We start from the raw sequence: 20,560 nt of genomic DNA on the forward strand, positions 1-20,560 counted from the left end.
TCTGTAATTTATATATGTTTTCAATACTTTTGTAGTATAACATAAATTTGTATGCAAGGTTATAACACAAGTGACAATCACTTAGATGATTAAACAATGACTTTTCTTCTTAGAGGTGGGGTGTTTGAGCCTTTTCATCCATATATTTTTTAAAAATTTGGATAAGGCCATATAGTGCTATTGGTGGTTGCATGAGTGATGTGGTGTATTGAGAAATTGAGTATATGACGTGGCGCATTAAGAAGTCTATGTGGCACATAGACGTTTTTAGGAACGTATTTTAATATATTAGTATAGAAGATTATAAAGTAGTTATGTATATGAACCTTTTCATATCCATCAATGTACTTTATATTTTAAAGGTTAAATTAATGTGTTGAGATGTGTGATACTTCAAATGTTGCGATTAATAGAGAATGGTGGAAATATACTGATGAACTCAAGTTGTCGCTTATGTTGTAGATGTGGGTTATAGAGATAAGATTAAACACAAAAATAAATCTTGCTCTTAAGGAAAATAAAACTCCTAATTTATAGAGGAGTTGTAAGCTAATAAAAGAATCAATGTACATTGAACCAATATGTACTTATAATAAGTATAATATATAATTAAGATGTTTTTACATTCGCTATCCAATATGTCATTTATCTACTATATTTGCTCTTTTGTATGTATGATTCTATAACTTCTATCAAAAGCTAAACACAACCAAATGGTGAACTATGTATCAACAACAGATTCTTATGGTGAAAACTCTTTTTCACTCATTTATGAGTGTTTAGCACATTGTATGGCAAACAATACATCCAAAAACCTTTATTTTATCTCCCCAATTTATGGGTTTGAATTAAATTTTATTATGGAATGTCGCCTGATAATTGACATATGTTGGTTTTGGGGTAGTTTCCTAATGAAGTAAGTAAAAAACTAGTAACTTGTGACACTTCACACTTAGTTTAAATAAGACACGCTTTAGGGTTTTGTGCAGGTGTATCATGTGTGAAGGAATAGCTCCATATGCTCCACTTAGTTTTTGCGGGTATAAAACAAAAGGATAACATAATTTGTTGATCAAGCTTATATCCATGTAATGCAGCAAATAAAATGGGGATAGTAAGAGTGAATTAGATTATTAGATGAGAATTTCGTGAATGAAAGTTGCAATGAAATAGAAAATAATTAGAAGTTTAACCACTAAAATAAAAATGCTTTAAATTGAACAAAGTACCCTTAAGGCTAATCCGAATGGCTCAATTTTAGCAATTTGGGTGGTTTATATTCCAATCCCCACCCACTAATAATTCTTGCGAGGGGTTGAAGATACGATTTCCTCCGTTTCAAGTGTATTCCCAATCACCATTTTGTAGTTTTGGCTTATCAGCTTTATTAGTACAAATCGTTTATAAACCCCTTAAAGGATTAGGCCGTCTTTGTTATAAACAGAAACAAAAAAAAAAAATTAGCGTCAAATTGATTGACCTCTGAAACAGCTTCCACTAATTCACTCTTCCTGTAAAACGCACGCTGCAACTCGTCGTCTCCAAAAACCTCGAAAATGGCGGCACTAATCATCTCCTACTCCAGAAAATTCTTTCGACCGAAGCCATTTTTACACTGCATTCAAGGTTTCCGAACATCTGCTGCTACTGCTGATGCTAAACAAACTGGTCTTTACGGTTTCTCTCATTTGAAAACTCCCAAAGGTTTCCAGCGTTTCGTCGACGATGCTATCGAACGGTTTGTAATTCTTTTGCCCTAATTTTGATTTTGAAATTGAATTTTTGATTTCAATTTATTGTATCTAATTTAGGTCTGGAGAGCTCATCAATTACATTTCTACTATGCCTTCTTCTGCTGAAATCATTCGCGCTATGGATGAGATTTCCGACACTGTAAGTTTGATTTTCTTGTAATTTAGGGTTATTTCTTGGATTTATTATTATTATTATTATTTTTTTTAATTTTTCTTTTTTCGGAAATGTTAGGTTTGTTCAGTGGTGGATTCAGCTGAGTTATGTAGACATACTCACCCTGACAGGTGATTTTTGAATTTTGTTATTATTCTTGGAATCTTGGTATATTTGAAGTTAATTTTATTAAAATTGGAGTGACTTTTTAGGGAATTTGTGGAGCAAGCTAATGTTGCATCCATGAGAATGGATGAATATCTACATGTGAGGTGACTTCTAATCTATTCATTATTGTGGTTTATTATTTTAATCCTATGTTATCTGGTTAATGTATGGATGTTTGTTGAATTATATGGATCACGGAAACTTATATTGAAGAAAGTTTTCAATTATTTCGGCTATCTTGACCCTGTGTGATCCAAAGCTTAGAAAGACGTAAACGAATGAATGTATGGTTTATGTGGAATTTGATTTTTCAAAGTGAAATTGCCATTTGTGTGCTCCAGTCCTCCAATATTGCATGATGAATAGTTGGCCTTTCTAATGCTAATGCTTGCACATACATCGCTTAACAGTTGACAATCTTGACATACAATGAGGAAGTTCAAATTATTTATAGCAAAAAGTTGTGTAGAGTACTAATTATGAATTCTATATGTTGTTTAAAAAAAAAAAAAAAGTTTACCATGTTTGCTAAATGAAAAGTTTCAGAATAATAGGTGAATAACTACTATTACATGGTCAATTATGTTTTTGTAAAATTGAAATCGTAGAAAAAGGGTGACAAGCTGTGAAAATCTAAAATAGGAAACAATTTTACCACATGTTGCTGACATTTTCTTTCTAAATCTGTGTAAGGCTGCTTATTATTCAATAATATCTGTATTCCACACTAAGCCATAAACCAGTGCAGTGAGTAATTTTGACGGTCCTACTTAACTATAATATTCCCTGGTTGGACTTTTTGATTAATTTTCATTTAGGGAGCAATTGGTTTGATGTAAAATATTTTCATGGAAAGTGATTTTCCTATCTTCCCTCATTTTCTTGTGTGGTTTGTGAAGGGTGAAAAACAATTTTCCCTCAATGGAAAATAGTTTCCTCTACAAAAGAATGGAAGCCACATCTTCCTCTCTTCTCCTTACCTTTTTTTTTCTTTACTCATCTATCTTAACCTATTCATCCCCAATTTCAATTTCTTTTTTACTTTTCTTGTAAGGAACAAACCAAGAAAAACTAATTTGCAATCATGGTTTTCCTTGAAAATATGTGTTCCATTGAAAATGTATTTTGTCATACCAAATGGAGCCTTAGATTTCCTTGAAAGTAAGTGGAGAATTTATAAGCTAGTACAGGAATGCTTGTTAGTTTGCTTACAAAGTGGGAAGAAGGTTTACAAGGAGAGGAAAGAAGACTTGCAAAGTGATAGATATTGTGCCATTCAACAATATCTGCTAGCATGTCCTGTGTAACTGGAAAGATACTTCATGTAACCCTTTTAAAACTTTTGCTTATTTGTTTCATTACTCTAATTAATGGGTAATGCTTCAGAGATTTCAGGCTGTAGATTAGCTCATTACTGTTTAGCCCTTCACTTGTTTTTCAAATTATTTCAATTGATAACCAGAGCAAAAAGAGAGGAGCAAATTGTTTTCTTCGTGGTGTGCATGTGAAATGCAGTAATATATGTTGTACAACAAGATTCTGTAGAATAGTTTTGGTTGGTTACTGATAGGTTTGTGTCATGTCCTGTTATAGGAGACTATTTTAAGAATTGTCTATTAATTTGTCTGCTAGTTCATGCCAATTCTTGTTTGAACTGTTAATTGGTTCCGTCATTTGCTTTATTCATATCCTTTTATTATTGTTTTTTTTTAAATACCTGTATGTCTCATTATATAATAATATCTGCACAGTTTTCTATGCTGATTCCACCTCTTTCTATCAAATTGATTCTTCTCTTATCCCCCTTCCAATGGAAAACATGTGAAAAGACTCAGTCTGAAAAAGATTTCCTAGCATTTATTCTTGCTACATAGTCTGTTTATTTTTAGTTCTTAGGCAAATCGTTATACTGCCAGTCCAAATTATTCTTTAGGTGCCTGATCTTTTATAAATTTGCTGATTTGCTATTTTTCTGTCTCCAATGGAAAACAGTATTTGAATACAAATCACTGTCTGTATAATGCTGTGACGAAAGCTGAGCTAGAAGGCAACATCCCCAACTCAGAAACCCAAAGGGCAGCCCATTATTTACGTGTTGATTTTGAGAAGGGAGGCATCCATCTCTGTAGTGGTACTTCACCTGTGTAATGTTGATTTCACTATATTATTTGTGTAGGCATATCTATTGACTTAAGGAACTGCTTATGTGTTTACATCTGCAGAAAAATTAGAACGAGTTAATCAGCTCAATGTGGATATTGCGCAACTGTGCCGCAAGTAAGTCATTTTATTAGTTTGTTATGGTCCGTATGGATATTTGTTAAACTCCTTTGCATTTAGTCTCTTATGTTTGTTAACTTAGCAGCAAAACAACCCAAAAGTACTTTGCCTCATACACAAATCTTTAAGAGTTTAGTATGGAAGCACTTATATCCATTTTATGGGACTTGTGGGTGGAATAGTCAGCATTTCAGCTACTGTTTCGTCCAGTTGAAATGGCTAGTGGTAAAGTAGTAATATGATGTCAATGGCTGCTAGTTCTATTATAGTTTTGATTATTTAAAGGTTCGATTTTTCCTTTCTTGGGGTTGGAATCACTTGTTTAAGATGGGAAAATTGACTGTACTCTACAGTCTACACCAGATGGTTGCAATTACCACACATGCAAAATAATATACAGTCAAGGCGTTAACCTCTAATCCCTCTACAAGGTTGAAGCTAAATCATTTGACACGTTTTTGTCTGTAAGGTTGGCGCATGGCATACTCAATACTAATTTGTGAGTTGATTAGACGAAAATAAGTGATGAGGATAACTTTTAAACCCCCCCCCTCTCTCTAATGCAAAGAAGACAAAGAAAGACCTATCTAATAATTGTCCTTTTATAATGGAGTAAAATATTTTATCCTTAATTTTATGGAATAGTAAAAGAAGAGTTTAATGTGGATTGCAATTGATGGTCTAAGAATTTTGGAGAAACTCATTTATGTCCCGCTTATAACTGGGATTTGTTGGAAAGAGGGTGAGAATATCGCAGAATTTAAGCATGCCGTTTATGAACCACTCGATTGATCTTCCTTGTATAGCTGTTAAAAAGTCAAAACCCTTGAAATAATGAGGTATAAATGTATAATAAGATGTCATCATGTAAAAATTTGATGCATCAATACTCATAGCATGAAAAGGTACAAATCAAATGTGACAAGAACTTTAGTGCCATGGCTAGATAAATTTGAAATTATAATTGTTATACCTTATTACATATACTTAGGGTCACATGCTAGATAATTTGAAATAATCATTATACCTTTTTTTATTATTTTTTTAATTATTATTTTTATTTAGCATATACTTATAAATATAGGGCATATCTAATGATTATCTAAGGGAGGGAGTCTTATATTGGGATGTATTCTTCATTCTTTTATGTATGTAGATAATTCAAGAATATATTGAAGAAGGTGAGTGGGTGTAACATAAACTGGGATAAAGTAAGAGAGAGAATGTAACAAGGTGAGTGAGTATAAGAACAAGGTGAATAAAGTAATAGAGAATGTGTGAAAAAGAATAATTGTTGTGGAATTAAAGGGTTAAGATGGTAAAGACGGTAGTCCAAAAATAGAATAACACAAAGTAAGTATTACTCCGTACAAAAAAGGATGGGTTAAAATGGAAAGTGACAAAAATAGAAAATAATGGTTGGAGTACTTGCTTAGGGAATCAGATTGTAATTGTCAGTTGTAGGAGGCATACCTCTGATCTAATCAAAGTTGAAACACATTAGAGCAGTCATATAAAACCCAACTTCAAGAAGCTGACTCTATCTTAGTACTTGTTCTTTTGCCTAGTTTAGTTAACGGCCCCTTGTTTTGGCAGAGCTAGAGCTTTAACTGTTTTCCCACTCATAGGCATAGCTTATATAGTCATATATGTCTTCCAATTCTGGCCAAGCTTTCACGCACAAGTTTATATCTGCCTGTTTTGTGTTTATGCATGTATTTCATTGTATATGAGTCCTGTGACACTGTTGCTCTTTAAAATTATTGTGCATGTTTCCATTATTTTTTACTAAGTTACTGTTTAAAAGAATTTTACTTTTGACTTGTTCATGAGCTCAAAATGTTCATCAGGTTCAATGCAAATATTGTGGATGATCCTGGTTATGTAGACATATATCCTGCTAGCCATATTCCAAAGCGTATGCACCATCTTGGTACACCAATATATTCTCCAGCTGGATTATCAATAAAGGGTTTGGACGTCAAAGAAAAGGGATATCGAATTCCAACAGATCCCGTATCACTAACTTCTATTTTACAGTGGGTGCCAAATGAAGAGGTCTGGTTTTCTCTATCTGTGGCTACAATTGCTGTTGTTTGTGGAATTTAATTTCAATAAAATTTATCTTGATAACACAAAACATAAATTCCTCTTGTTTCTTTTAATTTGTCTCTTAATTTTCTCTTTGTATTCTTAAACGGTGTTGGATTCCTGCCATTAGGTTTTTTGATAGGCAAAGGTGCAGTTCATGGTGACATGATTTATAATGAACAATGTAAAGAAAATTGGGAATTCATGATATATTATACTTTATGATTATGATCGAGAGGACAGCATAACCTCCTTGACAAAGTGAAGAATCAGAAAGCTAATTGGGCATGTTGAACATCCAAAAGTAAAAATGGAATCATCCATTTAAAAACACACAATCCCAGAACACCTCTACCCTACTAGGCTTATGAGGGAAAATATAGTCATTAATCTCTAGCAAAGGCAGCTCAAAAATCCCAAATTTCTGACTTGCATCTTTTTGAAGCACTCCATCTCACTCATCACGAGGAGTCCAGATCCTCCATGATGATCCAATTCTTCTTTGCATTTGTGCTTAATATAAATCTGCACAGTATCTACTAAAACTTTTACCACTGACCAGTAGGACCAAAAGATGAAAAATAGAAGTATATGGGTTTGGTCCTTATGAGGAACTGTATATTGAAGGCTAAGTTTCTCGTCACATAGTGTTGCCAAATCTTAAGGAATATATTCAGTTATCTTATTTTTAACCATGTACAGGGTTTAATCCTGGAGATTGGACCCCCTCTAGTGCTCATCTCAGAGACTATTTTGTTTTTAAACTTTATCCTAATCAATTTGTCTTCCTCTTGATATGTTCAATATTGAAACTCAAATCTGGTAAAGCTATTGAGATTTAACAATGTTACTTTGTATTTTAGGCATTAACCAGAAGAAAATTTTCTTTGTGCAATTTCACTTTGGCCATATAAAGCTGGATATTAAAGGTCTCGGAAAAGGTTGAGCTTGAGGCTAAACTGTGAATTTGTTGGAAAAGCTATAACTCCAAGATCATATGTAGATTCAGTGATGTAACGGGTGCATTTTCACAATCCATGTGTATTGTTGTGCTTAAAGAGTTTTGGGAGGGGAAATTTTGAGGTGGTGAGAGAGCTTCTACTGTAGTTTTTCTGTTATCATGGATGTTTAGTGGTATGCTTCTATCCTATTTCATGCAGTGACTTTGTCAGATTTAGAAGAAGTAAAGGGAGGAAGGCTTTTTGGGGATCCATATTCTTGGTTATCTTTTGGGTGTTGATTGCCTTATGGCTACAGAAAACAAACATGGTTGTCAATCATTAATGTTCTCTTGAGGAACTGTTTTCTTGTGTTATGGGCTTTGAAAGAATCTCTAGAAATATACTGCTGCTGGAAGATAAGGAGCCAAGGACCAAGGTAAAGATGTGCTTGTAGTTTCAATGGCATTGTAACAGTGAATCGTTTTGACAAATTTTGTTCCATTGAAGATTGGTACCCCTTGAGGCTATTAGTTTTTTCCAGTCATTAATTAGGGCATCTCCAGTGATTTGGCTGGACTACTTGCAGCTTAACTTGCCATAACCAAAATTTATGGATATACCATTTTCTAGCTATAATCTTCTTAAATGGTAATCAACAGCACAAGTTTGATTACTCCAGATGTAAATCAATGCTCTCATTTTTTTTACTTGCTTTCCTTAAATCCGATTCAAGAAAGGTTGTTTGGTTTGGCTAGATAGTTTATTACAGCTACGCACTTCAATGATCAAGCAAGTTCATCCGTTGGAGAATTTCAAGCAACAAAAGGTTACCTTTGGATTTCACAGTTCCAGCTCCAAGTTTAAATATGGTGTGCTCATAGCTGGAAGGAAAATGAGGATTTGATGGATGAGTGTAAGGGATCATGATGGTGCTAGAGAGGATAGTCCTTAAAGCACAATTTGGTGCCTGCTAATGGGCTTTTAGATTATGTGCTTAGATTTAATACCTTGAATTAAGCTGTAATATTTTTGCTAATAATAGTTCCTGAAAAATGCTATATTATCCTTTAAATCTTAAGGGAAGTATCTTCAATGTACATATTTTTCCTGGTGGATCCATTTGTATCTATAATGAAGCATTTGCTGAAAGTAGCATTCAAAGAGAGTTACAAAATTCCTTTTTTTTTGTTTGCCGTGGCATTTCTGTATAATGTCATGAAAAAAGGTTATGAACAAAATCTTACTCTGTTTGCTATTAGGTGCGAAAACTTGCATATATTCAAGGAAACTCTGCACCTCATGCAAATCTCAATGTACTTGACAAGCTAATAGCTGCTCGTCATGAACTGGCACAGGTACTTTGCTTATAATTGTAGTCTTGCTGTTTTCCCTTTTAATATCTGGTTTAATTTTTCTTCCACAGTAGTGTTCAATTTGGTGAGGTCGTTTACATAAATTTGAGCATGTCTTTAGCTGGTTGACCTAGTCCATGTGCATTTAGCTGCTAGGGAAAGGAAGAGTCATGGAGCTTATATTCTCATTTATGTATTTTTATTACTCCTTAACACATTGGTGTCAGTGAAATAGCTGGAATCTAGAAATTTCTGCAGCTTGCAATTCGAATAACCCATTGCAAAGGGCAACTGGAGAAGAAGTGAGAAGGGGGTGTGTGTTGGGCAGGGGGGGGGGGGGCGGCATTGTAAATACTTCTAATACCATATTGGCTAATGGATGCAGATAATGGGCTACAAGTCTTATGCTGAATTTGCAGCACGCCCAAACATGGCTTCATCAGCAGATGTTGTAATGTCCTTTCTGCTTGAGTTGAGTAGCATGGTCAAGCCCAAAGCTGATGAGGTATGAAGATTTCTAATTTGTGATTTGTTTTGGTGATTTTTTGGTTAATCTTGCACCTTATTGTATATTTTTATTAATTGGTGGCTGGCACTTTAGTTAGTATACATGCTGGAAGGGTTTTTTTTATAGCTTAAGGTAGTTCTTAAGTGGTATAACAAAAGAACGTTAGAAGTCTAAATCAGTTTCAAACTTTCAAATTATATCAGATTCAGACGGTGTGTTTGGTGGTTGATGCTTCTTTGGAAAACCCAATTCTTTCAATCTAGCATCAAATCATCTCCAGCACCATTACTCCCACATTCTCCTACCCCCTTTATTTTATCACTGATGGCACATAAGGTAATCATCACTAGCCACTCAAGACTTGGCAACTGTGTTTTGATACAGGCCCAATTTGCCCTTTTGTTTTGTCTCTTTATATTTTTCACAAGAGCAATTGGAAACAGGGTACTAAACATTTATACATATTATATGAGGTTACGACTTTCTGTTGAGATTTATTGTTTGGTCTTGTATGACTCAATGGACTTCTATAACAAAGGGACTCACTGTCTATCATAGGAATTTAGAAAACTCAGATATTACAAGCGACAAAGGACTGGACAAATGCTTGAGGACCTGGAGCCGTGGGATGAGACGTACTACTCGGCAATGATAAAGGCGTCTACCTGTGACTTGGATTCTTCAGTAAGTTATCCCCGCCTGAAAATCTGAATTGTTTTGAACTACTCCCTTTGATTTCTACCCTGTTCACATTTCTCATTTTGAGCATGATTTTGTACTAATATATAGAAACAAATGTCAGTATACAAGATGTTTTTGATTTAGGTTAGTAATAATTTTTACTTGTAGATAAATAGAGATATTAATGGTTAAAATTGTGCATTGGCAATTGTGCTAGCCAATTGTTTTAATTGACGGGAAACAGAGGGAGTACAAATTTTGATTGGATCTCCTCCTGTTATATACTTCATTACATTATTTTTTTTTATTTTTTTAAGGGGAAAGGGTGGTGGTGGTGGTGGTGGGGGGGGGGGGGTGGTTTGCTTGGTTGGAAATACCAATATTTGGATCACTTTTTTGGATCATTATTTTTTTCTTTAAATTGCAACTTGGCATTAAAGTTGACCTGCCTGTTCTATCTACAGGTAATTGCTTCCTACTTTCCTCTGCTACAATGTATTGAGGGTTTGAAATTGCTGGTGGAGTCATTGTTTGGTGCATCATTTCATAATATCCCTCTTGCTCCAGGTGAATCATGGCATCCAGATGTTCTTAAAATGTCACTTCATCATCCTGAAGAGGTACAGTTTATAGAGTTCCATTGAGTCCCTCTGCAATTTATTTCTATGAATTCTGAAATAGAGATTTTTAAGGCCTCAAAGAAATTGGGTAGTTTAAATCAGTTGATAGTATCTATGAGCATGTCTTGCTTAGATTCTTTGACCTCTTATACTAGTAAGTTAAGATCATTTGAAAAGAGATTTAGGGTATCATATGGATGGGTAGTGGGTTGAGTAATTTAAAGCCAAAATTGATTCCAATGGTAGATTTTTGGAGACTGGATGGTTTTCATGAGAAAGGGAAGCCTTGATAGGCTGCTATTTGACTCATGGGCAGAGTTTAGAGTGCTGAGGAAGGTTGTTGGTGAGAAGAGAGGTGGTAATTATGTAGGGATGAGGCCTTGAAGGATCTTGGCCATGAGATTGTTGTCGCTACTGTTACGCCTGCTAGGCTAGTGGGCAATTAGGAGGTGACAGTTAGAGAGGTAGCCAGCAGTGTTGAGTACATTGTGGCTGGTAGCGAACTAGCGATTTGTGTAGGTCATTGGTCACTCATGCAGTTGATTAGGGTTTGGAGTCTTGCAAATCTTTGAGGTTGCATGAGTTGGTCAGGTGGTGTGTGCATGATGACTTGTGTCAGGTGGCACATGAAGTTGGCGACAAATCAGCCTTTGCGTGGTTTGATTTTGCACTTAACATGGAAAAGTATATCCATGTATCTGAAAAGTATTTTTTTTTTCCTTTTCCGTGTGTGTGTGTGTGTGTTGGGTTGGGGGGGGGGGCAACAGTTTGGGGTATGATGTTTCAAAGCATTCTGATTGTAGGCTTCTGTAGGGGTACTTATTGTGAGATCGATGTCATCAAGCTGGCAGGGGTTGAATTCCAGCGATAAATTTAAGGAACATTACTCTGTGAGAATTTGATGTGGATGGATACTTATTGAAGAAACTTGAGAGTATTATTAGTCTCAGGTAAGTAGTAGATTTGCAAGATGACTTAGTTCCTATTCAGAATTTGGATCACTGGGCCTTGATTCTGATCGAAATCTCGGGAGAGTGCGGTGGTGGATGTTGGATATCACTGTTAGTATGGCGTACAACACTGCCTCAATGAAGGTAGTGGTTAAACTCCACCAGTAGATCAGTGTAAATCTTGGCTGAAGAAGGCACCATGCATCTGTCCTGCTTGGGAAACGAAGTCTAAGCCTTATCCATCTTATGAGTACTGATTTTAACCTACGTCACATTTTCCCCTAGGATTACAAATTGGGATATAGAATTGAAAAACTTTGAGTCTTCTGTCGTCTGTTAATTCTGAAGAGGTTGGTTTGTGGAAAGGTTTGCTTTTGGTTTGTCTAGACAACAGAGGACTTCTTGTTCTCTGGCTGTATTTTTCTAAATCCAGTCTTGTCATTGTATTGGCTTGTAAGGGATTTTTGACCTCAGCTTTAGCTGGCCTAATCAAAGAAGGCTGGAATCTATCATCAATCAGCGCTGTGACTTTATGAGCTCTAACTCTTCTTTACTCATTATCCTGCATGGATTCTTGAATATTTACTGTTCCCTTTTCCCTTGGGATTAGAAAAATGGATCTTGCAAGTGTAGCTCATACAGATTCTCATCATGCCCCCCCTCTTCTGTCTTTCCTGTTAATCAGAATCATGTAGATTCTCCCCACTAAGATTATAATTTATTTCTTTATTTCTCTCTGCACCTAGAAATGTGAATTTATGTGTCTTCTAACTCTTCTTTATTCTTGTTTGCTAGCACAGTAGCCATATATGAATCTTTTATCCTGTCCTTTTTTTTTTAAAAAAAATGTAACAAATAAATCAGTTCTTTGAAGTCAAAAACAAGAAAACCTAGAGCAATGCTTATGATGTTTTGGCCTAAGAATTCCATACTGTTTAAAAGTAACATGTTTTTTTGCTGGTATAAGACATTTTTCCCCCCTTTTCCAGATTACGTACTATGTATTGTTGGTAAATGAGTTGATCTACATATTTCCTTTAAACATACACTTTGTTTTAGGGTGATTTGGGATACTTGTACCTCGACTTGTATTCAAGGAAGGACAAATATCCTGGTTGTGCTCACTTTGCAATTAAAGGAGGTCGACGCATTTCAGAAGCAGAATACCAACTTCCTGTATGTTTTCATAGTTTTGTCTGATTCATGTTCTCTTGTTCATTGTTATTCTATTGCCCTTTACCTTTTATTTGGCCTGTTTGTGTTACTTCTTTGCTGTAAAATGCATTTCTGAATTTGTTGTTTTAAATGCTTGGTCTGCATTGTGGGTTAAATTACAAATTGAGTTCCTGTTCTTAAGATCTTATTCCTGCAGGATTAAAGGGAATAAAACTTTTTGATTTTTCTGTTCATGATGCAAAGAGTTATGAATTGCAACTTAGCATTCATGCCTAGGTTTGTCATGAGTTTAGTTAAAGTCTTTGAACTAGATTACACGTCACTATTTTATCCATATTTTGATATATGTCCTGCAAAGCAGTTGATGTGAGATATGACAGATATGTTAAGATTTGTTTATTTGAAACAGTTGTGAGACTGCCCTTGTTGCTAATATGAGTATCAAAACCTGCTCAATGTTTTTCTTGTGCCATATCTGGTCATGTTTGGTTTTATCAATTTTGTTAACTCTATTCTTTTGTTAATCAATAATGTTAGGTAACAAATGCTGTTTCTTTATATCTATCGTATACTTTAATTTTAAGGTTGTGGCCCTTGTCTGCAATTTTTCCAATTCAAATAATCCATCAACGGTGAGGCTTAACCACGGAGAAGTAGAAACACTGTTTCATGAGTTTGGACATGCTCTGCATTCACTTTTGTCAAGGACGGTATGCACTGTAGTTTCTTACTTTTTGCAATTTGAATATATATACGTTGGCCAGTGTGGCTGATTGGCTGTTCAAATGTTAACTTTTTTTTTCTAGGAATACCAACATTTTTCAGGAACCAGGGTAGCACTGGATTTAGCTGAAACTCCTTCAAATCTATTTGAGTGAGTAGAATGATTCTTGGTTTTGTACTATATATTCAGAGTTATAAAATGCTATGTTATATCGATTTCATCTACCCTAAAGTGCTTTTTTGAAATTGATCCCACATCAAGAGCAAATACCATTGGTTATTGCAAGGAGATAGCTTCTGAAATTTAGGCATGACTAATGACACTAAATTTGCTACTAGCTCACAAACTTGATCTCTTTTATGTTATCCTCATTGCGCTGTCTTCATTTGCTGCATGTCTGAACCTCATATATTTTTATGTGCCTTTCACTCTTTCATGAAATTATGGCATACATGCTAAGTTTACCATATATGAATTACATGTTCTATAATGGAGGCTGGATTGTGCTATTTTACCTGGCAATTGTTTGCTTTACTGAGCTTATAGTGAGTTGGCATCATAGCTCTGAAGGAGAATTTTGTGGTGCACGAAGTGGTTTAGCCCTTTAAATATGTAGATTGGTTGCAAGTTCCTTTTTTGGGGATTTATATGGCAAGGAAAAAAGGTTGTGGACTTGTGGCTATCTTGTGGACAATTTGGCAAGAATGGGATGGTAGAGTATTTAATGGACTAGCTTCTTCCCATGATACTATGATAATTAATGGGATACAGAAACTTTGTCAGCATTTTGATGGTCTAAGGCAACTGGGAATTTAGACTTTATCCAATTGGAGAGTTGAATTACAATGGTACTTGTCCAAGTTGGTAACTTCTATGCTTATAAATAAAAAGAAAAAGGAAAAATGAGCACATAGATATGTAAGTATTCCGTTCACGCTAATCACGTACAGTTACATTTTGTTACGAGGATCTGATTTGTTAGATAGTTTGCAATCTTTGCATTGAAACATAGCTTAGTACTGTTAGAATGGTTGGGTACAGATTTATGACTGATTATTTTTAGGTACTACGCTTGGGATTATCGAGTTTTGAAGACATTTGCTAAACACTATTCAACTGGGGAAATCATACCCAAAAAGTTGGTGGATTCGATGCAAAATGCTAAAATGATGTTTGCTGCAACTGAATTGCAGCGGCAGGTATGCTGGCTGAGGATATGAATGGATTAGTGAGTTGTGCTATAATTGCTTTTCCTCTTCAAAAGTATTCTTGACTTTCTTTATCTTTTGCTTGTTTCTTCTTAGATCTTTTATGCGCTGATTGATCAAAAGCTTTTTGGGGAACAAGATTCTACAGCAAGAGATACTATTTCAATTGTTGCAGATTTGAAAAGGCAATACACAAGTTATAAGCAAGTTGAAGGAACACACTGGCACACCCGGTTTAGTCACTTGCTGAATTATGGTGGAGGTATGTCTTCTGCGAGAATCAAACACTGGAATCTGTCATTTATCAGCATTTATTCTTTTTTTTTTGTTATTATGGTAGGATAATAACTACAATTAGAGCTGTCAAAAGTTGACCTGACCCGAATTACCGACTCAAATCCGATTGTTAACCGACCCATCTGAACCCGAAAAATGGTGACCCAAACCTGACCCGACCTATAACCAACCCTAGACCTGAGTTGACCCGAGTATGTGAGACCCGAACCCGAACATGAAATGACCTGAGATGACCCGACCTGAATGTAACCCGTAAATTATTGACCAGAACTGAACCCGACTTGAACAGAAATTGACCAAAACCCGTTTTAACCAGTCAAAACCCGAATTTTACCCGACTTGTTACTAACCTGACCTTAATTTAACCCGACCCGTTCCTAACCCGACCCGAATTTACCCAACCTATTACAAACCCGACCCGAAATCAACCCGACTTATTATTGACCTGACCCAAGTTCAACCCGACTTGTTATTGACCCGACCCGAATTTTACCGGACCTATTACTAACCCGACTCAAAAATTCAACCCGATCTGTTACTAACCCGACTCGGAATCAACACGACTTATTATTGACCCGACTTAAATTCAACCTAAATTGTTCCTGACCTTCAATGCATTTTAGACAACCTTATTGTTGTTGATTAAAGCATCATCCTCAAATTTAAGAGTTAAATATAGTATATATTTAATGTATGGTCATAGGAGATAATTATCTTCCTAAATTATAAATTATAGTTCCCTTGTATATTTCCATATATATTATAGTCAAAAGAAATAATTAGCTTGATAAAAATGATAATTATCTATTTATAGTTAGCTGACCTGACTTGGAAATAACCCCACCTGATTGTAACCTGCAAATTATTGACTTGAACAATAGTCGACTTGACTCCGACAATGATCCGACTTGGAAATGACCCAACTTGATTATAACCCGCAAATTACTAACTTGAACCGGACCCGAATTGAACCCGAGAATTACCCGACTTGAAAATGACTCGACCAGATTAAAACCCGCAAATTATTGACTTGAACCGAACCCGAGAATGACTTAACCTGTTCTAACCCGCAAATTATTTACTTGAACCGAACGCGACTCGAACCCGAGAAATAACCTAACCTGTTTTGACCCGTGAAAACCCGAATTAAACCCGACTTATTGTTCACCCGATCCGAATGAACCCAACCTAGTATTAACCCGATCTAAACCCGACCCAAACCCGATAAGAAATATGTCCCGATATGACCCGACTCAAGCATGACCCAACCCAAACCCGACCCGCATAGGTTATGAAATTAATCCGAATTGACCTGACCCGAGTTGACCCGGATCACTCTTATCGACCTAAACCCGACCTGTTTACCTGAATTAACAGCTCTACCCGAAACCTCCAAAATTTCTCAAAAAACGTTCAAATTAGCCTTCAATTTTGAAACTTTTTAAATTTTTTTTCACCCAGAAATAAAAAATTGCTGAAATGTTTACCATGGTCCATAATACCCTTCGGGAGTCCAATTGGCTGGGTGGAACCATCCAATTTGCTTTTCAACGACCAATTTACCAGTTTACAATTTGCATCGATTTCATTAACTCAAGCCTACCACGAACATTTACGACGACATATAGTGATCATATATGGTTCCAAACGACATTATATGACCCCGAGATTTATCTTCTAGAATTTCAAGACTTTTCGACAACAGGCCTCTGAAACCTCCGAAATTTCGCAAAATGCGTGGATATTAGACTTCAATTTTGGAATTTTTGACTTTTTTTCGTCCGAAAATAAAAATTGCCGTGATGTTTACGGTGGTCCCTAATAGCCTTTGGGAGTCCATCTGGCTACGTGCAACTATCCAATTTGCCTTTAAACAGCCAAGTTATCGGTTTACAACTTGCACCGATTTCAGTAACTCAAGATTATAATGATTATATATGGTTCCAAACGATATTATATGACCCCGAAATGTATTCCCTAAAATTTCTAAACTTTTTGACACCGAGTCCCGAAACCTTCAAAATTTCTCAAAAAGCGTGGATATTAGATTTCAAAAAATTGCCGAAATGTTTACCTTGGTCCCTAATACCTCCGGGAGTATTGGGTGGTTAGGACTATCCAATTTGCCTTTAAACGACCAATTTTCCGATTTACAACTTGCACGGAATTCATTAACTCAAGCTTACCACGAATATTTATGACAACATATAATGATCATATATGGTTTCAAACGGCATTATATAATCCCGAGATTTATCCCCTAATATCTCAAGCCTTTTCGACCCCGGGCCTCAAAACCTTCAAATTTCAAAAAAGCTTGGATATTAGTCTTCAATTTTGGATTTTTTTGACTTTTTTGTCCGTAAATAAAAATTGCCGAAATGTTTACCATGGTCCCTAATACCCTCCGATAGCTCAATTGGCTGGGTAGAACCGTCTAATTTGCCTTTAAACGGCAAATTTACCGGTTTACAACTTGCATCGATTTCATTAACTCAAGCCTACCACGAACATTTATGACAACATACGATGATCATATATGGTTCCAAATGACATTATATGACCCCCAGATGTATTCCCTAAAATCTCCCTAAAATCTCAAAGATTTTCGACACCGGGCCTCGAAACCTCTAAAATTTCTCAAAAAGCATGGATATTGGCCTTAAATTTTTGTATTTTTTGACTTTTTTTTCGCCTGTAGATAAAATTGCTAAAATGTTTACCGTGATCCATAATATCATCCGGGAATCTAGTTAGGTGGGTGGGACCATCCAATTTGTCTTTAGATAGCGAATTTTATTTCATTAACTCAAGCCTACGACGAACATTTATGACAACATATAATGATTATTTATGGTTTAAAACAGTATTATATGACCTCGAGATGTATTTCCTAAAATATCAAAACTTTTCGACAACGAGAACCGAAACCTTAAAATTTTCTCCAAAAGCGTGAATATTAGCCTTCAATTTTTTAATTTTTTGACTTTTTTTTGTCTGAAAAAAAAATTGCCGAAATGTTTTCAATGGTCCTTAATACCTTCCGGTAGTCCAATTGGGTGGTTGGAATCATCCAATTTGTCTTTAAACGACCAATTTACCGGTTTACAACTTGCACCGATTTCATTAACTCAACCCTACCACGAACATTTATTACAACAAATAATTATCATATATGGTTCCAAATGACGTTATATGATCCAAAGATGTATTCCCTAAAATTTCAAGTCTTTTCGACACCGGATCCCAAAACCTTCAAAATTTCTTGAAAAACGTGGATATGCCTTTAATTTTTGAATTTTTTTGCCTAGAAATAAAATTTGTCGAAATGTTTACCATGTACCTTAATAGTTAATACCCTCCTGGAGTCCAATTGGTTGGGTGAAACCATCCAATTTGCCTTTAAACAACCAATTTACCGGTTTACAACTTGCACCTATTTCATAAACACAAGCCTACAACGAACATTTATGAAAACAAATAAAGGTCATTTATGGTTTCAAACAGCATTTTCTGACCCCGTGATGTATTCTCTAAAATCTCATTTCTTTTCGACATCGAGACTCGAAACATTCGAAATTTCACATAAAGCGTGGATATTAGCCTTCAATTTTGGAATTTTTTGACTTTTTTTCGATTGGAAAAAAAATTTGCTGAAATGTTTACCAATGTCCTAATACCCTCTGGGAGTTCAAATGGGTGGGTGGAACCATCTAATTTGCCTTTAAACGTCCAATTTACCGGTTTACAACTTGCACATATTTTATTAATTCAATCCCACCACAAACATTTATGACAAAAATAATGATTACATATGCTTCCAAATGACATTATATGACCTTGAGATGTATTCCCAATAATTTGGAGACTTTTAGACACCGGATCCTCATGAAGACTCTAAAATTTCTCAAAAAGGTAGATGTTAGCGTTCAATTTTTGAATTTTTTAACTTTTTTTTTCCCGGAAATAAAAATTGGCCAAATGTTTATCATGGTCTCTAATACCCTCCAGGAGTCCAATTGGGTGGGTGGGTGGAACCATCCAATTTGCCTTTAAAAAGCCAATTTACCGGTTTACAACTTGCATCGATTTCATAAACTCAAGCCTACCACGAAACTTTATGATTATATATGATTCCAACTACATTATATGACCACGTTATGTATCTCTTAAAATCGCAATGCTTTTAAAACCTCTAAAATTTCTTAGAATGCGTGGATAATAGCCTTCAATTTTGGAATTTTTATACTTATTTTCGCTCAGAAATAAAAATTGCCGAAATTTTTACCATAGTCCCTAATATCCTACGGGAGTCCAATAAGGTGGGTTGAACTATCCAATTTGCCTTTAAACGTCAATTTACTGGTTTAAAAACTTGCACTTATTTCATGAACTCAAGCCTATCACGAACATATAATGATTATTAATGTTTCCAAACTTCATTATATGACCCCAAGATGTATCCCCTAAAATCTCTAAGACTTTTCGAAACTGGCCCCGAAACCTCCAAAATTTCTCAATAAGCGTGGATATAAGCCTTAACTTTGTTAATTTTGACTTTTTTTCGCACGGATATAGAAATTGTTGAAATGTTTACCATGGTCTCTAATATCCTCTAGGAGTCCATTTTGGTGGATGGAACTATACAATTTGCCTTTAAATGGCCAATTTGCCGATTTATAACTTGAAACGATTTCATTAACTCAAGCCTACAACGAACATTTATGACAACAAAAAATTATAACTTATGGTTCCAAACGACATTATATGACTCCGAGATTTAATCCTTTGAATTTCAAGACTTTTAGACACCCCTATAGACTCCAAAATTTCTCAAAAATGTGGATATTAGTCTTCAATTTTTGGAATTTTCGACTTTTCTATTTCGTGAAAATTGCCGAAATGTTTACCATGGTACCTAATACCCTTTGATAGTCCAATTTGCTAGTTACAACAATCCTATTTGCCTTTAAACGGCCAACTTACCGGTTTACAACTTGCACCGATTTCATTTACGCAAGCCTACCACGAACATTTATGACAACATATATAATGATCATATATGATATCAAATAACATTATATGACCCCGAGATGTATTTTCTAAACTCTCAAATATTTTTGACACTGGGTCTTGAAACCTCTGAAATTTCTCAAAAAGCGTGGATTTTAGCCTTAAATTTTTGAATTTTTTGACATTTTTCGCTTGAAAATAAAAATTGCCGAAATGTTTACCATCGTCCCTAAAACCCTCCGGGTGTCTAATTAGGTGGGTGGAACCATCCAATTTGCTTTTAAATATCGAATTTACCACTTTACAATTTGCACCGAGTTCAATAACTCAAGCCTACCACGAACATTTATGACAACATATAATGATCATTTATGGTTTAAAACAACATTATATGACCCTGAGAGGTATCCCCTAAATCTCAAAGCTTTTCGAACCCGGGCCTCAAAAACCTGTGAAATTTCTCAAAAATCGTGGATGTTAGCCTAAATTGTTGACTTTTTTGACTTTTATTCGCTTGAAAGTAAAAAATGCAGAAATGTTTACCATGGTCCCGAATATTCTCTGGGAGCCCAATTGGGTGGGTGGAATCATCCAAATTGCCTTTAAACAACAATTTACTGGTTTACAATATGCACCGATTTCA

The 20,560-nt window shown here is 35.3% G+C and overlaps 1 protein-coding gene across 1 annotated transcript in view; it reads left to right on the forward strand.

Moving 5' to 3' along the window:
* Positions 1–1,522: 1,522 nt before the first annotated feature.
* The window catches only part of LOC145562876 (mitochondrial intermediate peptidase, mitochondrial-like), a 29,629-nt gene continuing 10,591 nt past the window's right edge, over positions 1,523–20,560 (forward strand). The window contains exons 1-16 of the mRNA XM_081623296.1: positions 1,523–1,738; positions 1,812–1,893; positions 1,987–2,039; positions 2,121–2,175; positions 4,069–4,207; positions 4,299–4,353; positions 6,207–6,414; positions 8,648–8,743; positions 9,126–9,245; positions 9,807–9,932; positions 10,394–10,549; positions 12,559–12,675; positions 13,260–13,385; positions 13,482–13,549; positions 14,463–14,598; positions 14,704–14,869. Of these exons, the coding sequence (XP_081479422.1) occupies positions 1,557–1,738; positions 1,812–1,893; positions 1,987–2,039; positions 2,121–2,175; positions 4,069–4,207; positions 4,299–4,353; positions 6,207–6,414; positions 8,648–8,743; positions 9,126–9,245; positions 9,807–9,932; positions 10,394–10,549; positions 12,559–12,675; positions 13,260–13,385; positions 13,482–13,549; positions 14,463–14,598; positions 14,704–14,869 (1,885 nt within the window). The 5' untranslated portion in view covers positions 1,523–1,556. The remainder of the gene's footprint in view (positions 1,739–1,811; positions 1,894–1,986; positions 2,040–2,120; positions 2,176–4,068; positions 4,208–4,298; positions 4,354–6,206; positions 6,415–8,647; positions 8,744–9,125; positions 9,246–9,806; positions 9,933–10,393; positions 10,550–12,558; positions 12,676–13,259; positions 13,386–13,481; positions 13,550–14,462; positions 14,599–14,703; positions 14,870–20,560) is intronic.

This window comes from Chenopodium album, chromosome 10 (genome assembly GCF_948465745.1).
Source record: "Chenopodium album chromosome 10, dcCheAlbu1.1, whole genome shotgun sequence".
Taxonomy (NCBI): Eukaryota; Viridiplantae; Streptophyta; class Magnoliopsida; order Caryophyllales; family Amaranthaceae; genus Chenopodium; species Chenopodium album.